The 19,357-nt window shown below is 43.3% G+C and overlaps 1 protein-coding gene and 1 pseudogene across 5 annotated transcripts in view; one reads left to right on the forward strand and one right to left on the reverse strand.

The window, feature by feature from the left end:
• LOC144688748 (zinc finger and BTB domain-containing protein 7A-like) overlaps nucleotides 1-19,357 on the forward strand; it is a 185,703-nt gene that overhangs the window by 75,932 nt on the left and 90,414 nt on the right. Inside the window, exon 1 of one of the 5 annotated variants that reach the window (XM_078555659.1) lies at nucleotides 3,856-3,986. The exons of the other annotated variants lie outside the window; for them this stretch is intronic. Within the exon in view, the coding sequence (XP_078411785.1) occupies nucleotides 3,970-3,986 (17 nt within the window). The 5' untranslated portion in view covers nucleotides 3,856-3,969. Of the gene's footprint in view, nucleotides 1-3,855; nucleotides 3,987-19,357 lie in introns of those variants that run through there. 5 annotated transcript variants of the gene reach the window in all.
• On the reverse strand, nucleotides 13,399-13,773 carry LOC144689215 (histone H2B pseudogene; annotated as a pseudogene).

Genomic DNA, 19,357 nt, shown 5'->3' on the forward strand with positions numbered 1-19,357 from the left:
CCCCCTTATCCCAATCTCTGTCTTCTGTTAGCTAGGCAATCCTCTATCCATGCTAATATACTACCCCCAACACCATGGGCTGTTATCTTATTAAGTAGCCTTATGTGCGAAACTTATCGAAAGCGTTTTGGAAATCCAAAAATATTACATCTACTGGTTCCCCTTTATCTATCCTGCTTGTTGCGTCCTCAAAGAATTCTAATAAATTTGTCAGGCCTGATTTCCCCTTCATGAAGCCATGCTAACTCTGCTTGATCATATTTTTGGGGAACTGCAGGGACAGTGTCATCTGATGTGTCTTGCAGAATTCTTTTGAAATTGTGCTGGAGTTCTGGAGTTATCTGAAGTGCCATCTCCAATCTCTCAGCCGAATAGTGTCACTGGTCCATTTCCATAGCAACTATAATTTTAGCATAATTACTGTGTTTAGATTGATTGATTGATTTATCTCTCTAGTTATAACTCTTCTTGTGTTTAAGTTTAGATTTAGTCACTTCTCTTTGAAATCTCACCCCCCCCCCCCCCCCCCCCCCCCCACCCCGCCCAATTTTTGACTTGCTGGGGTAATTGCTAACCCCCACTCTGCTCTTTTTTCATGCTGCCATTTATGTATGTGTACATTCACACAGAGACTGTTGCACCATGGGCTGACGACACTGCTATATCTCATGCTTCAGCCCACTCCAAGCCCACACATCAGCACTTCTTAAGAAATTAATTCTCGGGATGTGGGTGTTGCTATTTGAGGCTGGCAGTTTCTTTCTGCTCTTTCATGGGATGTGGGCGTCGCTAGCAAGGTTAGCATTTATTGCCCCATCCATAACTGCCCTTAAAAAGGTGGTGGTGAGCTGCCTTCTTGAACTGTTGCCGTCCATGTGTTGCAGGCACACCCCAATACTGTCAGGGAAAGAGTTCCAGGATTTTGACCCACCAACAGTGAAGGAATGGCAAAATAGTTCCAAGTCAGGACGGTATGTGAATTGGAGGGGAACTTGCAGGTGGTGGTGTTCCCATGTGTCTGCTGCTCTTGGCCTTCTAAGTGGTAGAAGGTGGTAGGAGCCTTGGTGAGTTGCTGCAGCGCATCTTGTATATGATGCACGCTGCTTCCACTGTGTGCCGGAGATAGAGAGAGTAAATGTTGAAGTTGAGCAATTGGGCTCCAATCAAGTAGGCTACATTGTCCTGGGTGGTGTTAAGCTTCCTGAGTATCGTTGGAGCCGCTCTCATTCGGGCAAGTAGGAAGTATCCCATCTTACTCCCGCTTTGTGCCTTGTGGACATTGGACAGGCTTTGAAGAGTTAGGAAGAGAGTTACTTGCTGACCAGCTCTTGTAGCCAGAGTATTTATGTGACTGGTCAATTCAGTTTCTGGTCAATATAGTGCCCTGGATGTTGATAGTGAGGGAATTCAGCAATGCAAGTGTCATTGTTTACCAAAGTGAGATGATAGATTCTCTCTTGTTGGAGATGGTCATTGCCTGGCACTTGCCACTTATAAGCTCAAGCCTGAATGTTGTCTAGATCTTGCTGCATATGGACACTGTCTGCTCCAGCACCTGAGGAATCGTGAATGGTAATGAACACTGTGCAACCATCAGCGAACATTCCCACTTCCGACCTGATGGAGGGAAGATCATTGATGAAGCAGCTGAAGATGGTTGGGCCTAGGACACTACTGTGAGGAACTTCTGTAATAATGTTGTGGGACTGAGATGATTGACCTCCAACAATCACAACCATCTTCCTTTGTGCGAGGTGCGACTCCAACCAGTGGGGAGTTTTCCCCCTGATACCCATTGACTGCAGTTTTGCCCGGGCTCCTTGATACCACACTCAGTTAAATGCTGCCTTGATGTCAAGGGCAGTCACTCTCACCTCACCCCTGGAGTTCAGCTCTTTTGTCCATGTTTGGACTGTGGCTGTGGAACCCAAATTGAGCATCAGTGAGCAGGTTATTGCTGAGTAAATGCCGCTTGATTACACTGTCAACAGCAGCTTCATCACTTTGCTGATGATCAAGAGCAGGCTGATGGGGTGATAATTAGTCTGATTTGGATTTGTCCTTTTTGTAGACAGGATGTAGCTGGGTATTGTCAGGTAGTTGCTAGTGTTGTAACTGTACCAGAACAGCTTGGCTGTTGGGCTCAGCTAGCTCTGGAACAGTGGGCTTCAGTACCATCGCTAGGATGTTGTCAGGGCCCCTATAGCCTTTGCAGTATCCAGTGCATTCAGCCTTTTCATTCCCATTATCATTCCCATTTACTACCATTCCCATCCTTGGCTTCCCTTGAGAAGGTAGTGATGGACCTTACTTCTAAACCCTGTGGTGAAGATATTCTCACGATGCTGTTAGATGGGGCCTATCCAGCAGTTTGATACAACTAAGTGGCTTGTTAGGCCACTTCAGAGTTAAGAGTTCACCACACTGGCATGGGACTGGAGTCACATATAGGCCAGAATGGAGAAACTTTTCTTCCCTAAGTGACATTAGTGTGAACCAGAATCACAGAACTGTTAAGGTGTAGAAGGAGGCCATTCAACCCATCGTGTTTGCACCAGCTCTCTGAGAATTTTAACTTAGTGCCAACCTCCTGCCTTTTCCCCATAACCCTGCACATTGATTCTATTTAAATAATAATCCAATGCTCTCCTGAATGCCTCAATTGAACCTGCCTCCACCACACTTCCAGGCAGTGCATTCCAAACCCTAACTACTCGTTGCATGAAAAAGTTTTTTTCTCACCCTGCATTTGCTTCTTTTGCAAAACACTTAAAACTATGCCCTCTGGTTCTCAATCCATTTAAGAGTAGGAACAGCTTCTCCCTATTTACTCTATCCAGATCCCTCATGATTTTGAAAACTTCTATCAAGTCTCCTCTTAGCCTTCTCCTCCCCAAGGAAAACAGTCCCAACATCTCTAACCTTTCCTCACAACTGAAGTGTCTCATCCCTGGAACCATTCTCGTAAACCTCTTCTGCACTCTTTCCAATGTTTTCACATCCTTCCTCTCATGTGGCACCCAATACTCCAGCTGAGTTCTAACTAGTGCCTTATATAAATTCACCATAATCTCCATGCTTTTGTACTCAATGCCCCTATTAATAAAGCCTAGAATACTGTATGCTTTAGAAACAGCTCTCTCTACCTGTCCTGCTACCTTTAATGACTTATATACATATACACCCAGGTCTCTCTGCTCCTGCACACCCTTTAAAATAGTATCCTTTATGTTATACTGTCTCTCCATGTTCTTTGTACCAAAGTGTATCACCTCACACTTCTCTGCATTGAACTTCATCTGCCACCAACTGCCCACTCCACCAATGTGTCCATGCCCTTTTGAAGCTCTACACTGTCCTCCTCACAATTTACAATTCTCCCAAGTTTTGTCATCCGCAAACTTTGAAATTGTCCCCTGCACATCAAGATCTAGATCATTTGTATATATCAGGAAAAGCAACAGTTCCAATTCCGACCCCTGGGGAACTCCACTACAAACAGTCTTTCAGCCCGAAAAATACCCATTAACCATTACTATCTGTTTCCTATCCCTCAGCCAATTTTGTATTGGGTTTTTCTTATGACAATCCAACAACTTTGTTGTCCCTTTTACTGATGCCAGCATTCTATTTCCAGACTTATTTTAAACTGAATTCAGTTTAACAAACAGTCATCACTGGATTTGAGTTCCTCTTCTCTGGATTAATAGTCCAGGTAGTCCAGTAACATAATGACAACAGCACCATACATGGTTTGACAAGAGGATTACTGGACAAAAGTGGATCTCCTGGTTGTGATTCTAACTATTCTCTCATGGTTCAGAAGCGCTAAAAATTGTCTGTTTTCAGGATTGCTGTTTTCAATAGCTGGACACTCATGTGCTTACTCCTTCTCAGGGTTTTACCTTCAGATGTCCTCCCAGCTCATAGAATTGTAAACACTCAGCTGAGACTGAGAGGTTCCAGCCAATGCCCACAACATTAAAGTGAGTGCCTATGGGTGATTATTAAAACAGACACAATAAGAGTAGAGTTACATTTATAAAAATCTGTACATTTTTTTTTATTCATTTGTGGGATGTGGGCTTTGTTGGCTGGGCCAGCATTTATTGCCCCTCCCTAGTTGTCCTTGAGAAGGTGCTGGTGAGCTGCCTTCTTGAACTGCTGCAGCCTATGTGGTGTAGTTAGTGCTGTTAGGGAGTGAGTTCCAGGATTTTGACCCGATGACAATGAAAGAACGGCAATATATTTCCAAGTCAGGATGGTGAGTTACTTGGAGCGGAACATCTAGGTGGTGGTGTTCCCATCTATCTGCTGCCCTTGTCCTTCTAGGTGGTAGTGGTCGTGGGTTTGGAAGGTGCTGTCTAAGGAGCCTTGGTGAATTCCTGCAGTGCATCTTGTAGATGGTACATACTACTACTGTGTGTCGGTGGTGGAGGGAGTGAATGTTTGTGGATGTGGTGCCAATCAAGTGGGCTGCTTTGCCCTGGACGGTGTCCAGCTTCTCAGGCAAGTGGAGAATATTCCATCACTCTCCTGACTTGTGCCTTGTAGATGGTGGACAGGCTTTGGGGAGTCAGGAGGTGAGTTACTCGTTGCATGATTCCTAGCCTCTGACCTGTTCTTGTAGCCACAGTATTTATATGGCTCGTCCAGTTCAGGTTCTGGTCAATGGTAACTCCAGGATGTTGATAGTGGGGGATTCAGCGATGGTAATGCCAGTGAACATAAAGGGGCGATGGTTGGATTCTTTCTTGTTGGAGATGGTCATCGCCTGACACTTGTGTGGTGTGAATGTTACTTGCTACTTGTCAGCCCAAGCCTGGATATTGTCCAGGTCTTGCTGCATTTGGACATGGACTGCTTCAGTGTTGACATCAGCTTCAGTGAGAACTTATTCAGAATGACCTTCCTGGTTCAGTTGGTAGCGTTCTCACCTCTGAGCCAGATGGTTATGAATTCAAGCCTTGAGACTTGAGCACAATAATCCAGGCTGGCACTACGATGCAGTACTGAAAGAGTGCTGCACTGTCAGAAGTATATCTTTTAGATGAGACATTGCACCAAGTCTCTGTCTGGCCTCACAGGTGGACATAAAAGATCCTTGGCACTATTTTGAAGGTTTATCCCAGGTGTCCTAAGCAATATTTACCCTACAACCAACACCACTGAAACAGATTACCCGATCACTATCACATTGCTGTTGGTGGGAGCTTGTGTGTAAATTGGCTAGTGTTTCTTATAATACAACAGTAAGTGCACTTCAAAGAGTACTTCATTGGCTGTCAAGCCTTTCAGCATGCCCTGATGTCGTGAAAGAAGTTAGTAAATGTAAGTCTGACTTTCTAACGTCAGCACAGAGTCCCTCGGATAATATTTTGATGTAGTCCACTTAATCGTAAAAGGAGAGTTTCTTTGTTGGTGTACATGGATTGCTGGGAAAACATGTGGATTAGAAGTGAAAGCAGCAAAAAGAAAACTTTCTGTACATCATTTGAAGAATGTATGTAGTTTAGTTCCTTTATACAGTTCCTTACTGTGACTCTATTAAAATAGTTAACTGTGGTTGGAGGGCTGTAAGGTAAGGGCTCAACCCTGCAGAACTCCCAATTGGCCGAATGCTGCAAACAGATGATGGTATCACATGCTGAAGGTCACCTCAGTAAGGTAGAAGTTTACAGTGCTTTTCAGTTACAGAGTAACCATATTTCAACCAGACCTCTACCAGTCACTTAGGTATGTGTATGTTCTGATCTAGAATGCACTGCCAGAAAGGCTGGTGGAAGCAGATTTATCAGTAACTTTCATAAAGGAATTGGGTAAATACTTAGAAAATGAGAAATTTGCAGGCCTATGGAGAAAGTTTTAATCCTGCATTCTGCCCAACAACATCCCAATTTTAAAATTCTTATTTTTCTTCCAAATCCCCCCGTGGCCTTGCCCCTTCCTGCCTCTGTAACCCCCTCCAGCCCTACAACGCTCCCAAAATCTCTGCACTCTAATTTTGGCCTCTTCCACGTTCCTGACTTTAATTGTTCCAACACTGGTGGGCTCTAAGCTCTGGAATTCCCTCTCTAAACCTCTTTGCCTCTGTACTTCTCTTTCCTCACTATTATTGTTTGTAGATTGGTGTCAAATTTTGTTTTGATAACACTCCTGTGAAATCTCGGGATGTATTTACTACATGTAACAGTGCTGTGAAAAATCCATTGTTGCTGTTAGTCTATTGGGGCACGTTTTGCTGCATAGTTTAATTCCAGCCAAATATACCTCATTCATTTTGCGTTTTGAGATATTCCAGTCTTGCACTGTGAAAGGGAAATCATGTTTAACCAATTTATTGGAGTTCTTTGAAGAAGTAGCAGGTGCTGTGGATAAAGGGGGACCAGTGGATGTACTATACTTGGATTTTCAGAAGCCATTGATAAGGTGCCTCATAAAAGGTTATTGTGGAAAATAAAAGCTCATGTAGAGGGTAACATATTGGCATGGATAGAAGATTGGCTAGCTAGCAGGAAACAGAGTAGGCATAAATGGGTTATTTTTTTGCTTGACAGGATGTGAACAGTGGTGTGCCACAGGAATCAGTGCTGGGGCCTCAACTTTTTACAACTTACAAAAATGATTTGAATGAAGGGGCTGAAGATATGGTTGCTAAATTTGCTGATGACACAAAGATAGGTAGGAAAATAAATTGTGAAGAGGACATAAGGAGACTACAAAAGGATATCAAAGGTTAGGTGAGTGGGCAAAGATCTGGCAAAAGGAGTATAATGTGGAAAAATGTGAGGTTGCTCATTTTGGCAGGATGAATAAAAAGGGGTTTATTATCTAAACGATGAGAGATTGCAGAGCTCTGAGATGCAGAGGGATCTGGGTGCCCTAGTGCATGAAGCACAAAAGGTTAGTATGCAGGTGCAGCAAGTAATTAGCAAAGCTACTAGAATGTTATCATTTATTGTGAAGGGAATTGAATACAAAAGTAGGGAGGTTATGCTTCACTTATGCAGAGCATTGGTGAGACCACATCTGGAGTACAGTGTGCAGTTTTGGCCTCCTTATTTAAGGAAAGATATAAATGCCATTAAAAGCAGTTCAGAGAAGGTTTGCTAAATCAGTACCTGGATTGGGTGGGTTGTCTTATGAGGAAAGGTTGGATAGGCTAGGCTTGTATCCGCTGGAGTTTAGAAGAGTAAAAACATATAAGATCCTGAGGGGATTTGACAGGGTGGATGTGGAAAGGATGTTTCCCCTTGCAGGAGAATCTAGAACTAGGGACCACTGTCTTAAAATAAGGGGTTGCCCATTTAAGAAAGAGATGAGGAAAAAAATTTTCTGAGGGTTGTGAGACTTTGGAATTCTCTTCCTCAAAAGGTGGTGGAGGCAGAGTCTTTGAATATCTTTAAGGCAGAGCTAGATAGACCCTCGATAAGCAAGGGGTGGAAAGTTATCGGGAGTAGGCGAGAATGTGGAGTTGAGGTTAAAATCGGATCAGCCACGATCTTATCGAATGGCAGAGCAGGCTTGAGGGGCTGAGTGGCCTACTACTGCTCCTAATTTGTATGTTCGTATGCACTGCATATTTCTGCTATGTGTAGTGTAAGGAGAAGGTGCTTGTCATAACAGGAAGCTGTGGCTTGTTTCTCAGTTAGGGTCAAAGGGCAGCACTATGTGCTTTGGAGATAAAAGGTTAGACAATGGGTTCAGAAAAGATAGTCCAGGAGACTCCAGAAATTAAAGGTTGACCCCCCCCCCCCCCCCCAGACACTGCAGCAAATGACCTGGAAGAAAAATCAATAACAAAAACATGTGTGAATTTTTTTCCCATTTTCTTTGAACATTTTTGCTTCTTAAAATATGGGTGAAGACAGACAGCCTGGGTTGGGGAGTTCTTTGGATGAAAGCTTCAGGAATACATCCTCATGATATCACTGTGATCCTTGTGGTGTATTTAGAGAGTTGCTCTACACTGACGATGTCACACTGCATTCCATGCCAAGGACCACCTTCAGTGGCAAATGGACAGGCTCTCATGCCTGTAAAGAGTTTGGTTTGACCCATCAGCATCAAGAGGGCAATTGACACTGAGAATTGCTGATGGCCATGACCTCTGGATGCTGACTGTTTGGAAGGGCATTGGAAGAGGTGAGCAGAAATGAAAAGCTCAGCTGGCTGAGAAGAGGGCCCAGAGAAAACAGACACCAGACAATCATGCACCTTCTCAGCCCACTGCCTTACCCTGCAGCAAATGTGGCAGAGACTGCCATGCCAGAGTCTGCTATGCCAGACTGGAGATACAGAGCCACACCACACTTAAGAATTGACCACCACCGCGCAAACCATCATCTTACGAGACAAATGGCTACCATATATTTAACCTGGTGTCTGGAGATGTAGGACAACCAAAATAGGACTCTTTTTAAATTCCATACACAAGAATAGATGCTTTTGAGTTTTCATTTTTCGTGAGAGTCTGGAATTCTGTAGTGGGAAGCTCCACACTACATTCATAGTGAAAACGTTCCATTCTATCCAATATGCAGATCCAAGGTCACTACTGAGTCACATTGCATTGAAAAACCAAGGAACCTTCAGTGTGACTTCATTTGGCATTGTGTTCTGTGCTTTTATTTTGATATGGTTTGAAGGAATGTGAAGGGGAAGGGTTGAAGGTACTTTAATTTAATGAAGAATGTAGGTAAAATTTCCAGATACATGCTCAGTTATGGTTGTATCCTGGTAAATGTCCGTTTTGGGAAACCTTTTGGAAATTTCGGAAGGATTAATAGCAGTTAGTTTGGCAGGGAGGGTGTAGGCAACCATGCATCTAGTGGCATCTGTCAACACCTAATGGACTGGGTTAAAAGACAATTCTGAAAATTGTACACTTCTTTTCTAGCTGTGTGTATGAAGTCAGCTGAAAGGGAGGGAGGGGAGTGGTGGTTTGCGAAAATGGCCACTAGTGATTTTGAACCTAATGTGCTTCATTCTCAAGTGGCCAAGGAGCTAAAACTGGAGCCTGTAATATTTCCAGAGCAGTGTGCCCTTTCCCATTGGGAAAGGTTTTTTTTTACACATTTTAACTAACAGTCCCCCAGTCAGACTCCATAGCATTATTGATGATTGACCCTGAGTGTTTAGCTGAGGACTCCAACATTAGCTGGAACTGAGCATGCAGAAGAAATCTGGCAACATATGAGAAAAGTAGCTCCTGTGGAGTATTTTTCTCCTTTTACATTAAGACCCCTCCTGACCATGCCAGTCAATGACCTGCTTTCCCAGTGTGTCATCATGGAATAGGTTTGGGTTTTGAACCAGAGATTCCCTCCATATGTGTCCTCTCATTCATAAATGGCAGAACCAAGATCATTTTATTTTTCTTCCATCCATGCTCTCTTCTTTCATATGACCCCAGACCCCAGATGACTGGATTGACTCAAAATGGCAGCTTCCCTTGGGTCAGTCAAGTTCTCTCGAGGGTGGCTAAGTTCAGCACATGGAATAAAGCGTCCTTTAGTATACAGAAATGTCTAGACCTGGGCCCTATCATTTATCTTCCTTCCATTGAGAGATTTCTGTGCTGAGGTATGGAATACCATACCACTTGGAGAGCTCATATACTTCAAGTAATTTAAAAATAACTGTTGAAGGAGGCTCAGATTAAATGATCTGTAGGAATCCCAAGTTATAACACTGGAGAAAGCTTTTGGATTTAAAAATACAGCCTGAACACTAATGGGGGAAGAGCAGAGTCGGTGCCAAATAGCTTAATGCACAGGTGTGTCTCATGGGCAAGCCCTCTCTTAAAATATTTGATTGCACCCCACCCAATATTCAGGTTCCCTTGTGACTTGCAGAAGTCAGTTTTATTTTCTCTCTAATTTCCTCCTTTCCCCTCCACTATGAGACACTGACCCTCACCCTGTGGATAAACTCTGGGGTATGCTCTCTCGCACTCTGGGGCATAATCTCCCACACACTGGTCTTGCATGCTTGGGGTAAAGAGTCTTGGATCCTGACGTAGGGTCTTGCTGTTAACAGCAGCCCGTCCATGGCTGACAAGTATGCATGCTTTCTGTTGACAGGGTCAATGATCATGAGGGTCCGCAAAGCCAAACTTGTCCCTGCCACTCCCGTTGAAGCCCAGGGGTAATGATCAGGAGCAGGGATCAGGCTGATTTTTTTTGTTTCATTTTTCTCTAAAAAGATACCTGTTTTTTTCCCCAAAAGTAATTATTTTTGTAACACCTGTCGGTTTTATTTTGAAATGCAAAGTACCACGTAACGTGAATTATGTCACAATAGCCCAGGATCACATTTTTGACCTATTCTGAGTTAGCTAATCTTGGCAAGAGGCACAGCAGTCTCCTGCCGAGTCTCTAATGAACCAGGATTTTTGATCCAGTGATACTTGTTAGAGAATGCCCATAGGTAGGCAGGATCAAACTCAGCTGCAAAGCCCCCTGTAAGTGAATAGCTTGCTGTCTGTGCTCACACTCAACAATTGATATTTGAATTGCCAAGTGAACCCCAAAACAAGAGAAAATTGGAACGGTTGGAGAGATGTAAAATCAATTGTTTTACATAGAGCAAGTGTGTGATCAAGCTTGCCACAGGTCAGAATATCTCCATGAACATAAGCCCAACCAAGACTCTGCCCCTGAATTCCAACTTGTATCAAGTCCCTTTCACTTATCCTGTCCCTGTGCTTGCTGACTATGTTGGCTCCAGTCCACCACCAGTTTTAAAATTCTTTATCCTGGTGTTCCAACTCCTCTAAGGCATCACCCTCTCTATCTATGTAACCTCCACGAGCTCTACAACCTCCCAAGAACTTTGCGTTCCTCCAATTTTGGCCCCTCGTGCATTCCTGACTTCCTTTGCCCCTAACCATTGGCAACTGTGCCTTCAGCTGCCTAGGCCTTAAACTCTGGAATTCCCGCCATTAAACTTAAGATACTGCTTAAAATCTACCTCTTCCAAACTTTTGGTTTCCCTCTCTAATCTCTCCTTAATGTGGCTCAGTGTCAATTGTTGACCGGTTGTGCTCCTATGAAGCATCTTGGAACATTTTGCTACATTACGCATGATATAAATACAAGTTGTTGTAGAATGTGTCTAATGTTGTTCATGCTGATGCCCAAGACCCCAGGAATACTGAACAAATACTTATCCTGAGGTTGTGAGAGGCGCTATATAAGCGCAAGTCTGTCTTTTTCTGTACAGTTTGTTTCCTTTTGTCTTACATTTCCCTCATCTAAAACTTGTAACTTTTTAAAAAAAACTATTTCCAATTGATGAGGACAAATTAGAGTTTTCAAAACATTGCGTAAACTTGGATAATTTTCTTTTAAATTGCTAGAAAACTGCTCTTCAAATTAGCAGCAACAGTGATTGTTCCATTCTACAAACAGCTACTGTATCTAACTCCAACAGTACAGGAATCCTTTGAGACCCGCAATAGCCTTTCTGCAGCAGATTAAAAATGTATGTGAACCTGGAGTTGATTGAAATGTTTTCAGAGGCTGCCACAATTTATACTGTTCATTGTCTCCTAACGAAAGTGTCCTTGCAGACAGGAGGTAAAGATGGTTGGAGTGTACCCACTTTAATATCTAAATTGTTGGTCAGCTTTCCTGTTGGCCATTACTTAAAGCTGTCTGTGGCTGAGCAGAGGCCATCTGGAGTAGCCAGTCTCAGGTCCCATCTCCCAGTGGTGGCCTGAGTGCCAGTTCTGGTACTGCCATTGGCTACAGTGTTTCTGCATTAGGGAAGTGCTTTTGGGAGGTGGTGAGAATGACACCAAGTTCCCACTCCTGATGAGGTGTCAGCTGTGGCTCAGTTCATAGCACCCTCGCCTTTGAATCAGAGGGTTGTGGGTTCATGTCCCACTCCCGGAAACCAAGAACTTTGATTGTACTCGATAGAGTTGCAATCTGCGACTGTTGATAACTCGAAAGAGTTTCCCACTCCTGATTCCAATCACCAGACCTCTGCTATTGTGTGTGGGGGTTTCAGCTGAGAACAGGTTTGGGCTGAATCTTGACACTTCCACAGTTCAATAGCACTCGTGAAGTAAAGCCATTTTGGAGGAGGTACTATAAGGGCAGCAGAAAATTATCACCTTTGGAAGAGGAGGAGAAAAATTGAGGTGGGGGGGGTGGGTGTAGGGGGAATGGTTTATCTTAATTGCAGACTCTGACCTCCAAGGAAGCCTGGATTCAGGTCTGTGCCATTCTTGACATAGCACGTTCAAGGAGCTGAATGGCCCCCTGCCTCTGGTTCTTGCTGTACTTGCAAAGTGGCTCAACTGAAAAAAAACTGTATTCTCTGACTGGAAGGAAACTGCTTTGCTGTGTGGGTCCTGTTTTTGCGGGAGTGTGAGCAGGGTGGGGTTTGACTGCTACAGTAAAAGCACAAATTCCTCAGATCCCAGGTGTGAATGCTTGGGGCAAAGGGCAGACTGTGGACTTCTCAACATTGACAGTTGTTTACTTCAAGTTCTCAGCCATAAATTAAGGGCTGTGACAGAGCGTAGTGCCCAGGATTCTCCATATTTGTTTTCTTGTCAGTCATTTTTATTTATGGTCAATTGATGCCTTTTGTGAATTTGTTTATCAATCTCTTTAATAGCATCAGTTTGCAACGGTAGGAATAACTTTACAATGAAAAAGCTTTTTGAGCACATACTGTCTTCACAGCAGACATGATCTTTATTCTTTGCCTGCCTTGGGTCAGCTGAGGTTCAGTGAGTAGCGCTCTTCCCTCTGAGTCAGAAATCCATGTATTTAAGTCTCATTCCAGAGATGTGAGCACGATACCCAGATTGATGCTTCGGTGCTTGACTGAGGGAGTGCGGCACCATCTGAGATGTTGTCTTTTGGATGAGACACTAAACCTCTCTCAGGTGGGCGTGTAAGATCCTGTGACATATTCAAAGAAGAAACAGGAAGCTCTTCCTGGTGTCCTGTGGATTAAATGGTCATTTATCTCATTGCTGTTTGTGGGGATCTTGTTGTGTGCAAAATGACTGCCATGTTTCCTACTTCACAACAATGCCTAAGCTGCAAAAAATACTTCATTGGCTGTGAAGTGCTTTGGCTCATCCTGAGGTTGTGAAAGATACTATAGAAATACAAGCTCTTACTTTCTAACCATGACTGGCATGGAAACTAGGACAATGCTCTATAAGCCCAAATCTTCCAGGCCTGGATGTGAAATTGAGAGCAGAAGCTGGGTAGAAATTTTTAATATACAATATATGGGGGGAGGAGGAGAACTCTCCACATAGCCCATGAGAGATGCTAAACCTTGCAGGCCTGGAAGGTCTCTGCAGAATTGGGAGCTAGATCTGTGGAGAGGGGAATGGAGGTTTATTTGTTTTTCAGTGAGAGATTTTTACTTGGAGCTGGTGTACTTGGCCACTGCCTTTGTGCCCTCCGACATGGTGCGCTTGGCCAGTTCCCTGGGCAGCAGCAACCGCATGGCGGTCTGGATCTCCCGGAAGCTGATGGTTTGCCACTTGTTGTGGTGGGCCAGGCGGGAAGCCTCGCCCGCGATGCACTCAAAAATGTCATTGACCAACGAGTTCATGATGCTCATGGCCCGAGAAGAGATGCCGGTGTTGGGGTGAACCTGCTTCATCACTTTGTAGATGTTGATGGAGTAACTCTCCTTCCTGGCGCTCTCCCTCTTGTTGCTCTTGAGCGGTGTCTTTTTGATGACTTTCTTGGCGCCCTTCTTGGGAGCTCCTGCTTTCTTCTCTCCAACCATGGTCTTGCAACCTGCCTCCAATCATTGTCCCCTGCTGCAAAGTGCTCATTTCAAACTGAATCGGGATCAGGATCCGACACCTTCTCCCTCGCAATGTTTGCTCTGCAGTCTCGTTCTACTATGAGGCTGGTACGGGGTATGGACTAGATAGATACCACTACAAATATTGGCACACTCTGGGGGAATCTGCTGTCCTAACTTCAGAAATGGGTGGAATTTCTTGTGTACTTACATCAAATCATTAAAGTTGTGGTGTAAAACCATTACCCAGCTTGAAGATATTTTAGTACAAGTTTGTTAGGCCCATAATTACACTTTACCCAAATTTCTTTTCTCTTACACTCATTTATCAATCCTTGTGCTCGAACGCATCCGGCTCACTGTAAAGACTATCTCGGGCTAAGGATCCCTACAAATTTCCTGCAATTACCGATTTAAAACTGGTGTAAAATTACATCCAGAATTTTATCCACAGCCAAAAGCAAAGTAATTTTTTCTTGTGTTTTTGTGCATTTATTTCTCCTCACTAAGTCATGCTCTGTATTTTCTGTGTTTGTTCGAATGTTTTTATGCTGCAGTTTGAATCCCCTTAAAAATGGAAGCGCTTTCCTGGTTGTAGGACCTTAAACATGCTGTTCTTAGTGTGCCTGAATGATAGCTAGATGGTTTCGAATTTCGTATACAGTTCGCATTCTACATCTTCCTCATTTTTCTGATTTCTGGTTGTTTATGTCCATTTTTAGGTTCTGGCTTATGTTAATGAGATTAACAAGAAATTTGAGTGCTGATAGACATCAGCAGAATAGGTGCATTTCGGGTGAACTTCCAATTTCGTCCCCACAGGAATTTCCGCCCCATGGTGTCAGATATATGCTACTGTTACAGAATACATTTCTAAATAGCATTTAGCAACAGTAGTTATGTGAGACACAGAAAATCGGTGCACGCTGCCACCCAACCTACATATGGTAAACAAGTTAAAGATCTCATGGCTCCCCCACCTCCATCTGTTTCCCAAAACCACCACTCTCCAAGATCCCTGCATCCCAAGGATGCTTTGATGGGGCTGACTAAGCTCCTACTGGCTCCTTTCCTTGCACACTTATTTGCATTCTTGAATCTTTAAATGTCCGGGCATGAAAAATGCTGCTCCTCGATGGAATCAAATCCAACATTCGGGGAGCAGCATTTTTTCTTCACCAGTTGCAAACCTGCCTTCAGCCATCATCCAAGCCCAGGAATTCTGAACAGTTGCAATTTCCCTAACTTGAGAAGGGAAAAGGAAGGGGCTTCGATCTTCTGTGTGAGAGGGAAATCTTGCTTTTCCTGTGTATGTGGGACTTGTGCTGATGTGAATCAGATCTGGTTTTGAAGCCACTCGTTGCTCTAAAAGGCTGGGGCTCCCTGATGTGGGCATGTGAACATCTGGGTCTAAGGTTAACAAGAAGACCACATTGGTGAGGTAGCAGTTTTATGAGCAGCCACATGACAGCGGGAGAGAGTAAAATGGCCAGGGAAGATGAAGAAATGGTGATTGCTACTGCTGGTTATGTTTAACTTGGGACAGGGCAAAAAGGAGTGGTTAGTTTTCTTTGTTTCTGGTTTGTTTTATATTGAGATTGTAGAAGCCTGCAAAGGATGGACTTTTAATTTTTAGGTACAGTTACCGAACAGAAAATCTGTGAGAGCTCTGTGGAAGCGGCAGAGGCTTCTGGGAAATGGGTGGGTTGAAAGTTGCTGGTGATTTTCCAATTCCTTGTGTGTCACATTGCATTACTTGGGGATGGTAAGCATTGGCAGATGGCATTGGGGTGGGGTTGACCAGCTCAAACTGGAAAGGCAGCTCCCAGGGTGTTTTTAGTTGCCATTGTTAAGGAATGTGGGAATTTTTAAAAATGCATGAATATGTTATTTATATTTACTGCAGAAGGGTTTCTATGTAGTTTCTGGAAACCCCAGAAATGCCTGTGCGAAAACCTCTAACATTCCAATAGAATCTTCTCACTGCATTAGCAACTTAAAGCAAGGACTCAGATGTGATGACTGTCACTTTAAGACCAGTTCAACTGAGTAGGCATCATGTGACTTGTTCAACCAATGTGTGGCTTGCACAGGGGAATAAATTCTAGGGAGGCGGTTCCTCGGGAAAAGTGGCTGTATGAGGGGCTGGCTGGACACAAGCAGCCATGGAAGCTCTCATGTAAATAAAGTATGTTTTGTTTGACTAAGAAGCCTCCCAGAGTGTGTTTCTACATCAGATTTATATTGTGCCATTCACAACCACAGGATGTCCCAAAACGTATCAGCCAGTGAAGTATTTCTGGCAGTGTGGTCATTATTGCGATGTAGGACATGCAGCAGCCAATTTTCACACAACAATCTCCCCCCTGCCCTTCACTGAAGTGTCAGTTCAGATTATATGATCGACTCTCTGGAGTGGGACTTGAGCCCAGAACCTACTGAGGCAGGATTGCTACCTGTTGAGCCACGGCTGATTTGCAATGTGAGGATGAAAAAGCAAGAAGATCCTTAAGTGTCTGTTCGAGTTTTGTTCAAACTTTTAACTGCTCTAATCATGTCGTGCGTTGGACACCCATAAAGCCCCTTGACATAAAGAAATTTGAGCTTCCAGTCTGGGTGATCTAATTGAGGTTTTTAAAATGATAGGATAGATCAGAGAGAAACTATTTTCTCTCTTGGGAGTATCTAGCACAAGGGAGAATAACTTTAAAATTCGAGTTAGACCATTTCAGGGGTGATGTCAGGAAGCACTTATTCACACAAAGGGTAATGGAAATCTGGAACCTTCCAACCAAAAGCTTTTGAGGCTGATGGTCAATTGAAAATTCCAAAACTGAGGTTGATAAAGTATTTTGGGTAAAGGTATGAAAGATTACGAATCCAAGGCAGGTAAATAAAAGTTAAGATACAGATCTTACATGATACATGTTCTACAATCGAATGGTGGGACAGATTAGATGGGCTGAAAGGCCTCCTGTTCTTATATTCTTAGAATTAGAATTAATTTTAAGTAACTTTTTTGCTGCTAGTATCGTTTGAAATAAGGCCTGTCACTTTGTAAACATGCCTGATACTGCTACCTCCTGTTTCTAATGGCTGTGTGTTAAATGCAACATGTGTATGGGTCAGTTATGTTCCTCAGAGCCTCAGCTTGACAATGCCAGCAGGTCCCTTACGAATCTAGAAAATGTGCTGTGTTTTTGTTTTGTTTCACTGATCTTTGACTTTTCTTTAATGTCAAATTTATAAATAGTTTTTAGCTGATCTCATCCTAGAATAGTGGGTTAAGCTGAGCAATGAAGTGGAAGAATATTTTCTTTATATCTTAAATTATCAAATTTGAGTCTTTCCCTTAAAACCAAACCACACACCACACTGTTTTGAAGCAAACATGCAAAAGGGGAAGGAGGTGAGAGACAGATGTGAAGCTGGTCACCGGCAATCCTGTGAAATTTTCATTGATACCGAGCTTTAAATGTTAAATTGCTAGCCTTTGAGTCAGTAGATTGTGGGTTCACTCCAGGCACTCATCTAGGCTGAAAGTACAGTGCAGGACTGAGGGGTGCTGCATTGCAGAGATGCTGTCTTTTAGGTGTGATATTAAACCATTCTCTGCCCTGTAAGGCGGTTAAAAAATCCCATGGCACTATTTTGATCTTTTTTTTTCTATTTTTACAAGCAGCCTAGACTCCGGTACAGAGAGCAACAGCATTATAAAGATCGCAGAGTGATACAAAACAAGCAAAGTGATAGACAGTGAGATAGTTACAGACTTTTGGGTGACATAGATGGTGAAACGAGGAGAAGCGTGGATTAAAATGGAAAGACAGCTTACCGTAAATTACACATTTTTTGAAAATTGTAGATGAGCGCAGAGACTTGAAAATCTCAAAGGTGGTGCAGCGAGTTGACAAAGTGGTTACAAAAGCATATGGATTTATGAATAAAGGAATAAGATATAAAACTAAAAGAGCCTTTTAAGGACTTTACAAATTACTTGTGTGGCCTCAGTTGAAGTATTGTGGACATTTCTGGGTGCCACAGATCAGGAAATAATGCAAAAGCATTAGAAAGGGTACAGAATAGATTTATCAGGGTATTATCTGGGATGAGGGACAGATCGTTAAGGATGAGGAACTTACAGGGTTACAGACAAAATGCAGGGATTTCTGACAAAGCATGACTGCTCTTTCAGAGAGCCAGCACAGACATGATGGGCCAAATGGTGACCTTCTGTGCTCTAAATTTCTCTGATTCTATGAAAACAGAATATCTGATCATTGTCATATTGCTATTAATGCTTGCTGTACCTTGCTGTACACAAATTGACTGCCATGTTTCCTACATTACAACAGTAATTGTACTTCAAAAATACATTATTTGCTGTACTTTGGAATGGTTTGAGGTTTTGAAGGGTGCAATAAAGATGCAAGTTTGTCTTTTTAAACTTTGGTCAACGTCATGGAACGTTTCACAAAGGCTGGGCCTGTTTACCCTGCTAGGAGCTCAGAGGTGCTGCCCACTGCTGCCCTGCACCTGAGGCCATCCACTTTGAACCCAAGTAAGATAAATCAGGACTATTTTCTGAATGGTGAGAAACTAGGAATTGTAGAGGAACATGGAGATTTGGGAGTCCAAGTACACAAATCACTCAGAGCTGGTTAATGGATACAAAAAGTAATCGAAAGGTTATTGGAATGCTGGCCTTTAGATAAAGGGATCTGGAATACAAGGAGGTAAAAGTTATACTTCAGTTTTACCAAGTCTTTGTCAGACCCCTAACGGCGTACAGCACTGTGTACAGGTTTGAGGGATTCATTGACCTTGGCGAATGTGCAGTACAGGTTCACCAAGATGATACTGGGACTTAGTGGTTTATATATGAAGACAGGTTGCATACAGGGTAATGCTCTGGGGACCTGGGTTCGAATCCCACCATGGCAAATGGTGAAATTTGAATTCAATAAAAAAAATCTGGAATTAAAAGTCTAATGATGACCGTGAAACCATTGTTGATTGTCGTAAAAACCCATCTAGTTCAGGGAAGGAAATTTGCTGTCCTTACCTGGTCTGACTTATATGTGACTCCAGACCCACAGCAATGTGGTTGACTCTTACATGCCCTCTGAAATGGCCTAGAAAGCCACTCAGTTATATCAAACCACTACGAAGTCTAAAAGGAATGAAACCAGACTGACCACCTGGCAAACTTAGCCCTGTCGACCCTGTAAAGTCCTCCTTACTACATCTAGGAGCTGGTTGAGAGGGGTCCAAAATTGGGAGAGCTGTCTCACAGACTCATCAAACAACAGCCTGACATAGTCATCTTCACAGAATCATACCTTACAAATAATGTCCCAGATACCGCCATTACCATCCCTGTGTTTGTCCTGTCCCACCGGCAGGACTGGCCCAGCAGAGGTGGCGACACAGTGGTATACAGTCGCGATGGAGTTGCCCTGGGAGTCCTCAACATCGACTCCAGACTCCAAGAAGTCTCATGGCATCAGGTCAAACATGGGCAAGGAAACCACCTGCTAATGATCACGCAAAGCACCCCCCA

Source organism: Cetorhinus maximus, chromosome 13 (genome assembly GCF_964194155.1).
Source record: "Cetorhinus maximus chromosome 13, sCetMax3.hap1.1, whole genome shotgun sequence".
NCBI classification, from domain to species: domain Eukaryota; kingdom Metazoa; phylum Chordata; class Chondrichthyes; order Lamniformes; family Cetorhinidae; genus Cetorhinus; species Cetorhinus maximus.